This window comes from Scyliorhinus canicula, chromosome 5 (genome assembly GCF_902713615.1).
Source record: "Scyliorhinus canicula chromosome 5, sScyCan1.1, whole genome shotgun sequence".
Classification (NCBI taxonomy): Eukaryota; Metazoa; Chordata; class Chondrichthyes; order Carcharhiniformes; family Scyliorhinidae; genus Scyliorhinus; species Scyliorhinus canicula.
Genome location: NC_052150.1, coordinates 225,314,576 through 225,329,316, shown reverse-complemented (window position 1 = coordinate 225,329,316; position 14,741 = coordinate 225,314,576). Strand labels below are relative to the sequence as shown.

At 50.8% G+C, this 14,741-nt stretch overlaps 1 protein-coding gene across 4 annotated transcripts in view; it reads right to left on the bottom strand.

Moving 5' to 3' along the window:
* The window catches only part of LOC119966626 (golgin subfamily A member 6-like protein 22), a 287,183-nt gene that overhangs the window by 175,899 nt on the left and 96,543 nt on the right, over nt 1–14,741 (bottom strand). For all 4 annotated transcript variants that reach the window (XM_038798630.1, XM_038798631.1, XM_038798633.1 and 1 more), the window contains exon 16: nt 4,928–4,960. In XM_038798630.1, coding sequence (XP_038654558.1) covers nt 4,928–4,960 — 33 coding nt within the window. The remainder of the gene's footprint in view (nt 1–4,927; nt 4,961–14,741) is intronic.

Genomic DNA, 14,741 nt, shown 5'->3' with positions numbered 1-14,741 from the left:
GGCATCGCCTCGAGAAGGACTATCAGTTATAACCCCCGGGGAAACGGGCAGGTAGGGAGAGAGAACGCGACGGTCTGGAAGGCCGTCCTCCTGGCCCTACGATCCATTGTTGTGAGCTGGCTGGGGTTGGCTGAGCAAGAGCAGCTTAAACGCTGCTCGACCTTGTTGGCCGGGGGGTGGGGGGGGGGGGGGGGGGGGGGGGGGGTGCTGGTGAAGCCCAGTCCCGGCGAATCAGCTGGCGAGCTGTCATTTGCGGTGAGAAGCCCGTTAGGTCTCGTTCGGCGGATCCATTATCATTGAATTGCCTGGGAAGCTGGATCGAGCAGCGGGAGGCTCGCGGCAATTCGCTAGCACTCTCCGAGGTTTTTCCAGAGAATCGCACCCATGACAGTGTTTATAATCTGGATATCAAAATGGGAATCAGGCCAAGGGAACCCATCATGACCGCAAAGGTAAATATAGCTCCCAGGGAGAGAGGAGGGGAACATGCTTGGAGGCAGTGCCTTGGCAGGTTAGCACTGCCAGAGTAGCAGTGCCTGAATCATAGAATCACTATTGTGCCACCGGGGCCCCCTGTCAAACCCCAACTGTCATCCCAACCGGATGAATTATACGACCGGGTGTTTGCGCCGTATTCCATGGCGGCGCAGGCCTGATGGCACATGGCTCGCCAAAATATCTGGGCGCCATGTTGAAAGGTGCTCAGCATCATTAACTTACTGTTGAAGAAAGAAGACAGCCCTTCTGAAAATTGAAAATGGTGCTCCGGGAACACTCTGAGGACGGAAAAATAGATCTCCTGAGAAAGCTGGACTTCCAAGGGCATTCTGAATCCCGAAGGTGAACTGCCTCGATGACACTGCATCTGGAAGGTCTTTGGATGCCAGAGGTCTTATGAGCGACGAACTGCGTCAGTACCTGCTCGGTAAGGGCATCGCCTCGAGCAGGACTACCAGTTATAGCCCCCGGGGAAACGGGCAGATGGAGAGGGAGAACGCGACGGTCTGGAAGGCCGTCCTCCTGGCCCTACGGTCTAGGAATCTCCCAGTTTCCCACTGGCAGGAGGTCCTCCCCGACGCACTCCACTCCATTACGTCCCTCCTTTGCACAGCCACAAACGAGACCCCTCATAACAGCCTGTTTGTTTTCCCCAGGAAATCCACCTCCGGGGTCTCGCTTCCGTCCTGGCTGAAGACACCGGGGCCCATCCTACACCGCAAACACGTCAGGAGCCGTAAGTCCAACCCCCTGGGCGAGAGGGTCCAGCGTCTTCACACCAACCCCCAGTACGCATACATAGAACACCCCGACAGGATACAGTTTCCCTCCGGGACCTGGCACCCACAGGTCCCACTAACACCGCCAGCCCAAATTACCCGCCCAACCTTCACTGACCAGTGCCCCCGCCCCTACATGGCACCCGCACCCCCTCCTGCCCCCCCTCCCCCCTTCACCGACCCACAGGAACGAAGCTCCAGAAGAGACGCTCCCGGAGTCCACGTCTGTCCCCGCACCGCCGGCTTCATCACCCATGCCCGCACGGATGAATTCGACACCCGGGCCAGCTGCGATACCAGAGCTTCGGCAATCACAGCGCACAATACGGGCGCCGGACAGACTGAACCTGTGAACCCTTCACTCCCGCTGGACTTCAATTTTTTAACAGGGGGTGAATGTGGTGAACGTATTGTATTAACCATTCACCATGTATGCTACTGTATCAGCTGTTGCCCATGTGGGCTCCACCTATGGACCATTGTATGATATTACATGAAATGTATCAGGTTGGTGCCCTTGTGGGCTCCGCCCCTGGCCCCACCCCTTGAGGGAGATATAAAGAGCAGTAGCCCTGTAGGAGGCTCTCAGTAGCAGAGCAGTCGCAGGCAGGCACTGTTCTAGTCGATTAAAGCCGCAGTTTACATCTACTCTGTTTCGTGTGAATTGATGGACACATCAGAGCCAAACCTCCTTGAGCTGCAAACACTAACTGCAGACATGTTTGCTCTGAGTCACACCAACATCTCGAAGCTCACACCTACTGAAACCTTAACATATCACCTGGCCTTCTATCTTGAATGTGTTTTAATTAATTGCTTAATTATGTTGTTTTAGTTGTTATATGTTGAATCTTAGGTCCTGTTAAATTAATACATGAACTCCAAAGAGAATTAACTCCTGCTGACAGCTCAGCATCAGGCTCCAGGCCTCACACCATTAACACAAGCAGATGCACCCTGGACACAACTCACCCTGGACCCAACGCACCCTGGAAACAACTCACCCTGGACCCAACGCACCCTGGACCCAACTCACCCTGGACCCAACGCACCCTGGACCCAACTCACCCTGGACCCAACACACCCTTGACCCAACGTACCCTGGACCCAACGCACCCTGGACCCAACTCACCCTGGACCCAACACACCCTGGACCCAACTCACCCTGGACCCAACGCACCCTGGACCCAACGCACCCTGGACCAAACTCACCCTGGACCCAACTCACCCTGGACCCAACTCACCCTGGACCCAACTCACCCTGGACCCACGCACCCTGGCCCCAACGCACCCTGGACCCAACTCACCCTGGACCCAACTCACCCTGGACCCAACTCACCCTGGACCCAACTCACCCTGGACCCAACGGACCCTGGACCCAACTCACCCTGGCCCCAACGCACCCTGGACCCAACTCACCCTGGACCCAACTCACCCTGGACCCAACTCACCCTGGACCCAACTCACCCTGGACCCAACGGACCCTGGACCCAACTCACCCTGGACCCAACGCACCCTGGACCCAACTCATCCTGGACCCAACGCACCCTGGACCCAACTCGTCCTGGACCCAACTCACCCTGGACCCAACTCACCCTGGACCCAACTCACCCTGGACCCAACTCACCCTGGACCCAACTCACCCTGGACCCAACTCACCCTGGACCCACGCACCCTGGCCCCAACGCACCCTGGACCCAACTCACCCTGGACCCAACTCACCCTGGACCCAACTCACCCTGGACCCAACTCACCCTGGACCCAACGGACCCTGGACCCAACTCACCCTGGCCCCAACGCACCCTGGACCCAACTCACCCTGGACCCAACTCACCCTGGACCCAACTCACCCTGGACCCAACTCACCCTGGACCCAACGGACCCTGGACCCAACTCACCCTGGACCCAACGCACCCTGGACCCAACTCATCCTGGACCCAACGCACCCTGGACCCAACTCGTCCTGGACCCAACTCACCCTGGACCCAACTCACCCTGGACCCAACTCACCCTGGACCCAACTCACCCTGGCCCCAACTCACCCTGGCCCCAACGGACCCTGGACCCAACTCACCCTGGACCCAACTCACTCTGGACCCAACGCACCCTGGACCCAACTCACCCTGGACCCAACTCACCCTGGACCCAACTCACCCTGGACCCAACTCACCCTGGACCCAACTCACCCTGGACCCAACTCATCTTGGACCCAACGCACCCTGGACCCAACTCACCCTGGACCCAACTCATCCTGGACCCAACTCACCCTGGACCCAACTCACCCTGGACCCAACTCATCCTGGACCCAACGCACCCTGGACCCAACTCACCCTGGACCCAACTCACCCTGGACCCAACGCACCCTGGACCCAACTCACCCTGGAGCCAACTCATCCTGGACTCAACGCACCCTGGACCCAACGCACCCTGGCCCCAACGCACCCTGGACCCAACTCACCCTGGACCCAACTCACCCTGGACCCAATGCAAACTGGACCCAACTCACCCTGGCCCCACATCACCCTGGACCCAACGCACCCTGAAACCAACGCACCCTGGCCCCAACTCACCCTGGACCCAACACACCCTGGACCCAACTCACCCTGGCCCCAACTCACCCTGGCCCCAACTCACCCTGGACCCAACACACCCTGGACCCAACACACCCTGGACCCAACTCACCCTGGACCCAACTCACCCTGGACCCAACACACCCTGGACCCAACTCACCCTGGACTCAACTCACCCTGGACCCAACTCACCCTCTGCACCCAACTCACCCTGGACCCAACGCACCCTGGACCCAACTCACCCTGGGCCCAACTCACCCTGGCCCCAACTCACCCTGGACTCAACTCACCCTGGACCCAACTCACCCTGGACCCAACTCACGTTGGACCCAACTCACCCTGGACCCAACTCACCCTGGACCCAACTCACCCTGGCCCCAACTCACACTGGACCCAACTCACCCTGGACCCAACTCACCCTGGACCCAACTCACCCTGGACCCAACTCACCCTGGACCCAACGCACCCTGGACCCAACGCACCCTGGACCCAACTCACCCTGGACCCAACTCACCCTGGACCCAACTCACCCTGGACCCAACACACCCTGGACCCAACGCACCCTGGACCCAACGCACCCTGGGCCCAACGCACCCTGGGCCCAACGCACCCTGGGCCCAACGCACCCTGGACCCAACGCACCCTGGACCCAACTCACCCTGGACCCAACTCACCCTGGACCCAACTCACCCTAGACACAACTCACCCTGGACCCAACGCACCCTGGACACAACTCACCCTGGACCCAACTCACCCGATCACTTTCTAGTCCCTGAATCTCATCATGGATGACTGAAGAAGTGATGAAAATATTATCATTTGCAATTTCTGTGTGAGGTATCTTGAGCTACTGCCGTGATTTTGGCATAAGATTGCTACTTTTCAGAATTTCTGTGCTAGGGTTACAGCAGGAAGACTGAAGAAGATTGTGGAAACTCTGTCCCAGTACATTTTATATGAAAAATAAATAAATCCAGGGAAATGCCCTGGAGTTAAACAGTTTCCATTGATGAACACCAATAATGGGATCTTTAAAAATGTGACCATATCCAAAATAAAGTCCTTGACTATACAACTTACCCCCACCAGCTTCTTCCGCCAATCTTTCATTCCCTGTTGAGAGAAAGCAGAAATATGTCCAGAAAAAGTTAAGTAATGAGTGTTTCTATCAAAGTACAAGCAGAACAACACAGAATATTTACTTATAATGAACTGAGTTCTTTCAACGAATGACTTCTCGAATAAAATTTCAACTCAACTTTCTTCATTTTTTTAAAGGCATTAATATAGTTACACAGGCACCCAATGACAATCGTTTGATGATGTGGTGGGTGGAGGGGGGGGGGGGGGAGATGAGGAAAATCAGCTAAGATCATTGATAAGCGATCTGTAGCAGAAATCATGGTCGTTTCTTCCCCAACTCAGAATCTGTAAAAATCAATTAAAATTTCTATCGCCTCCAAAGGTTGCAGCTTTCAAATCTTTGCACACGTGCCTTGACCAATAGTGTGAAAGGGAAGACACTGGCGCAGTGGTATTATCACTGGACTAATAATCCAGAGACTATGTGAAAGGCTCTGGGACCCAGGTTCGAATCCCACCTCGGCAGAGGGTGGAATTTGATTTCAGTGAAAATCTGGCATTAAATATCTAATTGAATATGAAACCAACTCGGGAAGGGGCAGTCCCAACTAGGGAAGGGGCAGTTCCAACTAGGGAAAGGGGCAGTACTGGACCTGGTATTGGGGATTGAGCTTGGAGAGGATGTTTCCACTATCGGAAACCTGGAACCTGAGAGTACAGCATCAGACGGAAGGGACAATCCTCTAAAACAAAGATGATGAGGAATTTCCACAGCCAGAGGGTGGTGAATCTGTGGAACTCTTTGCCGCAGAAGGCTGTGGAGGCCAAATCACTGAGTGTCTTTAAGACAGAGATAGATAGGTTCCTGATTAGTAAGGGGATCAGGGGTTATGGGGAGAAGGCAGGACAATGGGGATGAGAAACATATCAGTCATGATTGAATGGTGGAGCAGACTCAATGGGCCGAATGGCCTAATTCTGCTCCGATGTCTTATGGTCTTACGGTCTTAATACAAGGTAGGCATCAGTAAAGAAGAACAAAGATTTTATTTGCAATTAACAAGGGTAACGTACACAGTCTGCAGGGTCTTCACACTCTGGTTCCCAGGTTCACTCTGACCAGAACATTGCTCCCCGGGTCCCACACGTTTTCATCACTTGTCGGAGTTTGTGCGCTCCCGCACGCTAGGCCCTGAGCACTGAGCCAATCACATGGACCGCGAGGGCACACCTCTTAAAGGGAGTGTGCCCTCCCATCCTTAAGCCCATCAATAACATACTTATCAATAACCCTGACCTATACAGGAAATCCAGGTACAACCTCCGCAAAGCCATCAGCGATACCCAAAGTCAATATCAGACTAGAGTCACAGACTAACGACACGGACTCTCGCCTGTTGTGGCAAGGTTTAAACAACATGACGGGCTACAAAGCAAAGTAAATAGAATCTCCGGCAGAAACGCACCCCTCCCCGATGAACTCTATGCATTCTGTGCTTGTTTTGAGCAGGGACCATCAAATAGTTGCCAACTGCCCCAGCAGCCTTGGACACACCCATACCGACCGTCACAGCTTCCGAAGTCAGATCGGCCGCCTTGAAAGTGAACTCTCGGAAACCAACAGGTCCTGAAAGTCTCTGGTCATGTACTCAGATCCTGTGCAGGCAAACTGGTGGGTGTGTTTGCGGACCTCTTCAACCTCTTCCTACACGGTTCCAAGGTTCCCATTTGCGTCAAGAAGACCACCATTATACCAGTGCCAAAGAAGATCCAGGCAACATGCCTCAATGACTACCGTGCGGTGGCCTTGACATTGATCATTATGAAGTGCTTCGAGAGGTTGGTCATGAGATACATCAACTCCATACTCCCAGAATGCCTAGATCCACTGCAGTTCGCCTACCGCCACAGCCGGTCCACAGCGGACCCCTCTCCCTGTCCCTACACTCATCCTTGGAGCATCTCAACAACAATGACTTATGTCAGACTCCTATTCATTGACTACAGCTCCACCTTCAACACCATAATCCCAGCCAAGCTCCTATCCAAACTCCAAAACCTAGGACTTGGCTCCTCCCTCTGCAACTGGATCCTCAACTTCCTGACCCATAGACCAAAATCAATAAGAATAACAACAACACCTCCTCCATGATAGACCCAAATAGTACGCAAGGCTGTGTCCTCAGCCCCTTACTATACTCCCTATACTCACACGGCTGTGTGGCAAAATTTGGTACCAAACTCCATCCACAAGTTTTCTGATTGCACGACCGTAGTGGGTCGGATCTCGAACAACGATTAGTCAGAATACAGGAGGGAGCTAGGGCATGGTGACATGGTGTAAAGACAACAATCTCTCCCTCAACTTCAGCAAAACATTTTTTATAAACTAAGAGTATCCAATTTTTTTTTTTCCCAATTAAGGGGCAATTTAGCGTGGTCAATTCACCTACCCTGCACATCATTTTAGGTTGTGGGGGTGAGACCTATGCAAACACGGGGAGAATATAAAAACCCCACACAGGCAGAGGCCATGGGCCGGGATTGAACCCGGGTCTTCAGCGCCATGAGGCAGTTAACATCAGCAAAACTAAAGAGCTGGTCATTGACTTCAGGAAGCAAAATACTGTGTACACATCCCTGTCAGCATCAACGGGGCCGAGGTGGAGATGGCTGATCGCTCAAATTCCGAGGTGTGTACATCACCAACAATCTCTCCTCAGATACCCACATCAACGCTACGACAGAGAAAGCACAACAGCGCCTATACTTCCTCAGGAAACTAAGGAAATTCGGCATGTCCACATTAACCCTTACCAACTTTTACAGGTGCACTGTAGAAAGCATCCTATCTGGCTGCATCACAGCCTGGTATGGCAACTGCTCAGCCCAAGACCGCAAGAAACATCAGAGAGTCGTGAACACCGCCCAGTCCATCACACGAACCTGCCTCCCATCCATTGACTCCATCTACACCTCCCGCTGCCTGGGGAAAGCGGGCAGCATAATGAAAGACCCCCTCCCACCCGGCTTACTCACTCTTCCAACTTCTTCCATCCGGCAGGAGATACAAAAGTCTGAGAACACGCACTAACAGATTCAAAAACAGTTTCTTCCCCGCTGTTATCAGACTCCTGAATGACGCTGTTATGGACTGAAATGATCTCAACACACATGTTTCTCTATGAAGTAGTTGTACTATATTCCATGTGGTTCACCCGATGACTGTGTCTAAGTATTTACATTGTGTATTGATGTATGGAGTGATCAGTCTGAACTGTATACAGAACAATACTTTTCACTGTACCTCAGTACACGTGATAATAAATCAAATTCAAAATTAAAACCAATAACCATATACAACACAAGGTTGAGGAAAGAAATGGAAGAGAGTCCAAAACAGTCGATCACAGCATTAATGTATTGGGTCTCATGGACCGCCTTAATCCCCCAACTATCTCCTCTAACTCGGCGGTAATGATGTCGTCATCCTTGGCAGGATTACCCTGATGGTCAACCAACCCCTCAGGGTTATTCGCTTCTGTAGCTTGTTTCTGGATCATTGACGGGGCCTTCTGATGAACCACCAATCGAACGCGAGACGAGTTGCTGTACAAAAGTTAGGCTTTAATAAGCTAGAAGTTAGCCCTGCGGTCGACTACAGTAAATGGACGAGCGCCGGGCGTTCTGGTTATTTATACCTCGATCTGGAGGCGTGGTTAATTCAGCCTCTCGACCAATCGGAGAGCCATCACATGACTGGTCTCAACCAATTGATCGAGAGGCACATGACCGACCAGGGCCAATGGTAAGCCGGTGTCCTGCACCAATGGCAGACATGCAATATGCAAATCATACCACCACACCTTCTTTCCAACTCCTGCTTTCATTCTGTTCTGGCTCTACGACAGGAGCACCGGTGCTGCCTGCGGACCCCAACAGTCCCAAAATTTGGGTTGTGGTCCCCCAGCTTCTCACGTAGTCAACCTGCTTCCAGCCATTCAAATCCACCGTATATGAAAATGTGCCTAACTTGGACACAATTTGGCCTGGGAGCAATAGTTCCTGATGAGGACCAGGTCCCTCACCTGGAACGACCAGTCCCATTTTCGTGAAATGTGCTGTGTCCTCTGGAAGACCTGTTGTACCTCCACCCTCCCCCCTCCTCCCCCCAATATCTGGAGAACCAAGTCCAATTGGGTCCCGGGAGGACAGCCCATCATGCTGGATTGTTTCTTCATAGCTGCTTTAAATGTCTGCACTGCTCTCTCCGCTAACCCAGTTGAGGCAGGGGAGAGGGAGCTGGTCTGGAATGGCGAATGCCATTCATTCGGACACAGTGGCGAAAGTACGCTCCAGTGAAAAGAGTCCTGTTTATCAGACTCTATTACTTCGGTGAGGTCAAGTGTAGTAAACACACACCATAAAACTCCGAAAGAACAAAGAACAAAGAAAAATTACAACCCAGGAACAGGCCCTTCGGCCCTCCAAGCCTGCGCCGATCCAGATCCTCTATCTAAAACTGTTGCCTATTTTCTAAGGATCTGTATCCCTCTGCTCCCCGACCATTCATGTATCTGTCTAAATACATCTTAAATGATGCTATCGTGCCCGCCTCTACCACCTCCGCCAGCAATGCATTCCAGGCATCCACCATCTTCTGCGTAAAGAACTTTCCACGCATATCTCCCTTAAACTTTTCCCCTCTCACCTTGAACTCGTGACCCCTAGTAATTGAGTCCCCCACTCTGGGAAAAGCTTCTTGCTATCCACCCTGTCCATACCTCTCATAATTTTGTAGACCTCAATGAGGCCCCCCATCAACCTCTGTCTTTCTAATGAAAATAATCCTAATCTACTCAACCTCTCTTCATAGCTAGCGTCCTCCATACCAGGCAACATCCTGGTGAACCTCCTCTGCACCTTCTCCAAAGCATCCACATCCTTTTGGTAATGTGGCGACCAGAACTGTACGCAGTATTCCAAATGTGACCAAACCAAAGTCTTATACAACTGTAACATGACCTGCCAACTCTTGTACTCAATACCCCTTCCGATGAAGGAAAGCATGCCGTATGTCTTCTTGACCACTCTATCGACCTGCGCAGCCACCTTCAGGGTACAATGGACCTGAACACCCAGATCTCTCTGTACACCAATTTTTCGCAGGGGTTTTTCATTTACCGTATAGTTTGCTCTTGAATTGTATCTTCCAAAATGCATCACCTCGCGTTTGCCTGGATTGAACTCCAGCTGCCATTTATCCGCCCAACTCTCCAATCTATCTATATTTTGCTGTATTCACTGACAGTCCCCTTCACTATCTGCTACTCCACCAATCTTAGTGTCATCTGCAAACTTGCTAATCAGACCACCTATAACTTCCTCCAGATCATTTATGTATATCACAAACAACAGTGGTCCGAGCACGGATCCCTGTGGAACGTCACAGTTCTCCATTTTGAGAAACTCCCTTCCACTACTACTCTGTCTCCTGTTGCCCAGCCAGTTCTTTATCCATCTAGCTAGTACACCCTGGACCCCATGAGACTTCGCTTTCTCCATCAGCCTACCATGGGGAACCTTATCAAATGCCTTACTGAAGTCCATGTATATGACATCTACAGCCCTTCCCTCATCAATCAACTTTGTCACTTCCTCAAATAATTCTATTAAGTTGGTAAGACATGACCTTCCCTGCACAAAACCCTGTTGCCTAACATCAGGTCCAGTCTGGCCCCTTCCCGAGTTGGACTATTTAGATACTGCTCTAGAAAATGGGCAGCAGGGTAGCATCGTGGTTAGCATAAATGCTTCACAGCTCCAGGGTCCCAGGTTCGATTCCCGGCTGGGTCACTGTCTGTGTGGAGTCTGCACGTCCTCCCCCTGTGTGCGTGGGTTTCCTCCGGGTGCTCCGGTTTCCTCCCACAGTCCAAAGATGTGCGGGTTAGGTGGATTGGCCATGCTAAATTGCCCGTAGTGTCCTAATAAAAGTAAGGTTAGGGGGGGGGGGGGTTGTTGGGTTATGGGTATAGGGTGGGTTTGAGTAGGGTGATCATGGCTCGGCACAACATTGAGGGCCGAAGGGCCTGTTCTGTGCTGTACTGTTCTATGTTCTAAAACCCTCCTGGATGCTCCTTACAAATTCTGCTCCATCTATACTTCTACACTAAGTGTATCCCAGTCAATGTTGTGAAAATTAAATTCTCCTATCACCACCACCCTGTTGCTCCTATATCTTTCCATAATCTGTTGACATATTTGTACCTCTATCTCATGCTCGCTGTTGGGAGGTCTGTAGTACAGCCCCAACATTGTTACCGCACCCTTCCTATTTCTGAGCTCTGCCCATATTGCCTCACTGCTTGAGTTCTCCATAGTGCCCTCCTTCAACACAGCTGTGATATCCTCTCTGACCAGTAATGCAACTCCTCTACCCCTTTTACCTCCCTCTCTATCCCGCCTGAAGCATCGATATCCTGGGATATTTAGTTGCTAATCATGCCCTTCCCTCAACCAAGTCTCAGTAATAGCAATAACATCATACTCCCAGCTACTAATCCAAGATCTACATTCATCTGCCTTACCTGCTACACTTCTTGCATTAAAACAAATGTACCTCAGACCACCTGTCCCTTTGCGTTCATCATCTGCTCCTTCCTACTCTTCCCCTGATTCACGCTGACTTCATGATCTAGTTCCTTACAGGCTTTAGTTACAACCTCCTTACTGTCCACGAAACTCCTCATTTGGTTCCCACCCCCCTACCACATTAGTTTAAACCCTCCCCAATAGCGTTAGCAAAAGCACCCCCAAGGACATTGGTTCCAGTCCTGCCCAGGTGTAGACCGTCCAATTTGTAGTAGTCCCACCTCCCCCAGAACCGGTCCCAATGTCTCAAAAATCTGAACCCCTCCCTCCTGCACCATCTCTCAAGCCACACATTCATCCTGCCTATTCTTTCATTTCTACTCTGACTACCACGTGGCACTGGTAGCAATCCTGAGATTACTGCCTCTGAGGTCCGACTTTTTAACTTGGCTCCTGACTCCCTAAATTCTGCTTGTAGCACCTCATCCCATTTGGTACCGATATCATTGGTGTCTTTATGCACCACGACAACTGGCTGTTCACCCTCCCCCTTCAGAATGTTCCGCAGCCGAACTGAGACATCCCTGACCCATGCACCTAGGAGGCAACATACCAGGGGCTGTTTAGCTCACTGGGCTAAATCGCTGGTTTTGAAAGCAGACCAAGGCAAGCCAGCAGCACGGTTCGATTCCTGTAACAGCCTCCCCGAACAGGTGCCAGAATGTGGCGACTAGGGGCTTTTCACAGTAACTTAATTGAAGCCTACTCATGACAATAAGCGACTTTCTTTCGAAGAGGGGCTGTTTAGCACACTGGGCTAAATCGCTGGTTTTGAAAGCAGACCAAGGCAAGCCAGCAGCACGGTTCGATTCCTGTAACAGCCTCCCCGAACAGGCGCCGGAATGTGGCAACTAGGGGCTTTTCACAGTAACTTCATCGAAGCCTACTTGTGACAATAAGCGATTTTCATTTCATTTCATTTTCATTCAGGAGTCTTGTTTTCGACCACAGAAACACCTGTCTACTCCCCTTACAATTGAATCCCCTATGACTATCGCCCTTCCACTTTTTTTCCTGTCCTTCTGTACAGCAGAGCCAGCCATGGTGCCATGAACCTGGCTACTACTGCCTTCCCCTGGTGAGCCATCTCCCCCAACAGTATCCAAAACGGTATACCTGTTTTAGAGTGAGATGACCGCAGGGGACACCTGCACTGCCTTTCTGCTTTTTCTCTGTCTTTTGGTCACCCATTCCCTTTCTCCCTCAGCAATCCTACTCTGTGGTGTGACCAATTCGCTAAACGTGCTACCCACGACCTCCTCAGCATCGCGGATGCTCCAAAGTGAGTCCATCCGCAGCTCCAGTGCCATCATGCGGTCTAACAAGAGCTGCAGCTGGACACACTTCCCGCTCGTGAAGGAGCCAGGTACATCAGCCACGTCCCTGAGCACCCACATTGAGCAAGTAGAGCATAACACGGGTCTGGGATCTGCTGCCATTTTTAATCTTAAGCTTAACTTAGTCCAACTACAATATCAAATAATAGATAAATGAAAAAGGAAACAAGAGTTGCCTTACAGCTAACAGCTTTAACCTTTGCAAGGAGGAGGGCTTGCTTTACTCCATAGCTGTATCATTTGGATGAGGGCAAACACTACAATACAGGAACAAAAGGAATAGGAGGAGACATACATCACACATCCGCTCTAGCCTATTTCACCATTCTATACAATCATTGCTGATCTTGGCCTCAGTTCCACGATGCTACCTTATCCCCTTAATTCCTCCAGAGTCCAGACATCGATCAATTTCAGCCTTGAAGATGCCGAATCATCCAAGGTCCGGGATGGTAGAGAATTCCAAATATTCACAACCTCTGAGAGAAGAGATTCCTCCTTATCTCAATTTTAAATGACCATGCCCTTTATTTGAAGCTAGAACCTCTAGTTCTAGTCTCCAGCAAGGACAAACAGTCTTTCAACATCCACCCTCTCAAGCCTCCTCTGAATAGAAACAGAAAACAGAAGCAGGAGGAGGCCATTTGGCCCTTCGAGCCTGCCCCGCCATTCATTATGATCATGGCTGATCATCAAGTTCAATACCCTGATCCCACCTTCCCCCCAATATCCCTTGATCCCTTTAACCACAAGAGCTAGATCTAATTCCTTCTTGAAATTACACGACGTTTTGTCTCAACTACTTTCTGTGGTAGTTAATTCCACAGATTCCACACCCCTACTACTCTCTGAGTAAAGAAACTGCCTCTGATATCTGCCCTATATCTATCACCCCTCAATTTAAAGCTATGTCCCCTCGTGTTGGTCATCACTATCCGAGGAAAAAGACTCTCACTGTCCACCCTATCTAACCCTCTGACTATCTTATATGTCTCATATAATTGAAATGGATCTACTATTTCTCGGGCCACTTCCTAAGTACTCCGGGAGGAAGATTATCCGACCCCGGAGATTTGTCTGCCTTCAATCCCATTAATTTCCCCCAAACTATTTCTTTACTGATACTAATTTCCTTCAGCTCCTCACTAAAACTTGTCAGAACTCCCGGTACATTATTCATGTCTTCCTTTGTGAAGACATTTAGTTCCTCGGTCATTTCCTTGTCCCCTGTTGTGGTTCTGCTGTTTCTGACTGTAAGGGGCATACATTAGTTTTAATCAATCTTTTTCTCTTTAAATACAAATAAAAACTTTTATAGTCAACTTTTATGTTCCCCTCCTGCTGACTTTCAAATTGTATTTTTCGCTTCTTAATCAATCCCTTGGTCCGCTTTTACTGAATTTTAAACTTTTCCCAATCCTCAGGTCTATTGCTTTTTCTCGCTAATTCGTGTGCCTCTTCTTTGAGCCTAATACTATCTCTAATTTCCCTTGTAAACTATGGTTTAGCCACAGTTCCCTTTCTGGGGCAGCAGGGTAGCATGGTGGTTAGCATAAATGCTTCACAGCTCCAGGGTCCCAGGTTCGATTCCCGGCTGGGTCACTGTCTGTGTGGAGTCTGCACGTCCTCCCCCTGTGTGCGTGGGTTTCCTCCGGGTGCTCCGGTTTCCTCCCACAGTCCAAAGATGTGCGGGTTAGGAGGATTGGCCATGCTAAATTGCCCGTAGTGTCCTAATAAAAGTAAGGTTAAGGGGGGGTTGTTGGGTTACGGGTATAGGGTGGATACGTGGGTTTGAGAGGGGTGATCATGGCTCGACACAACAT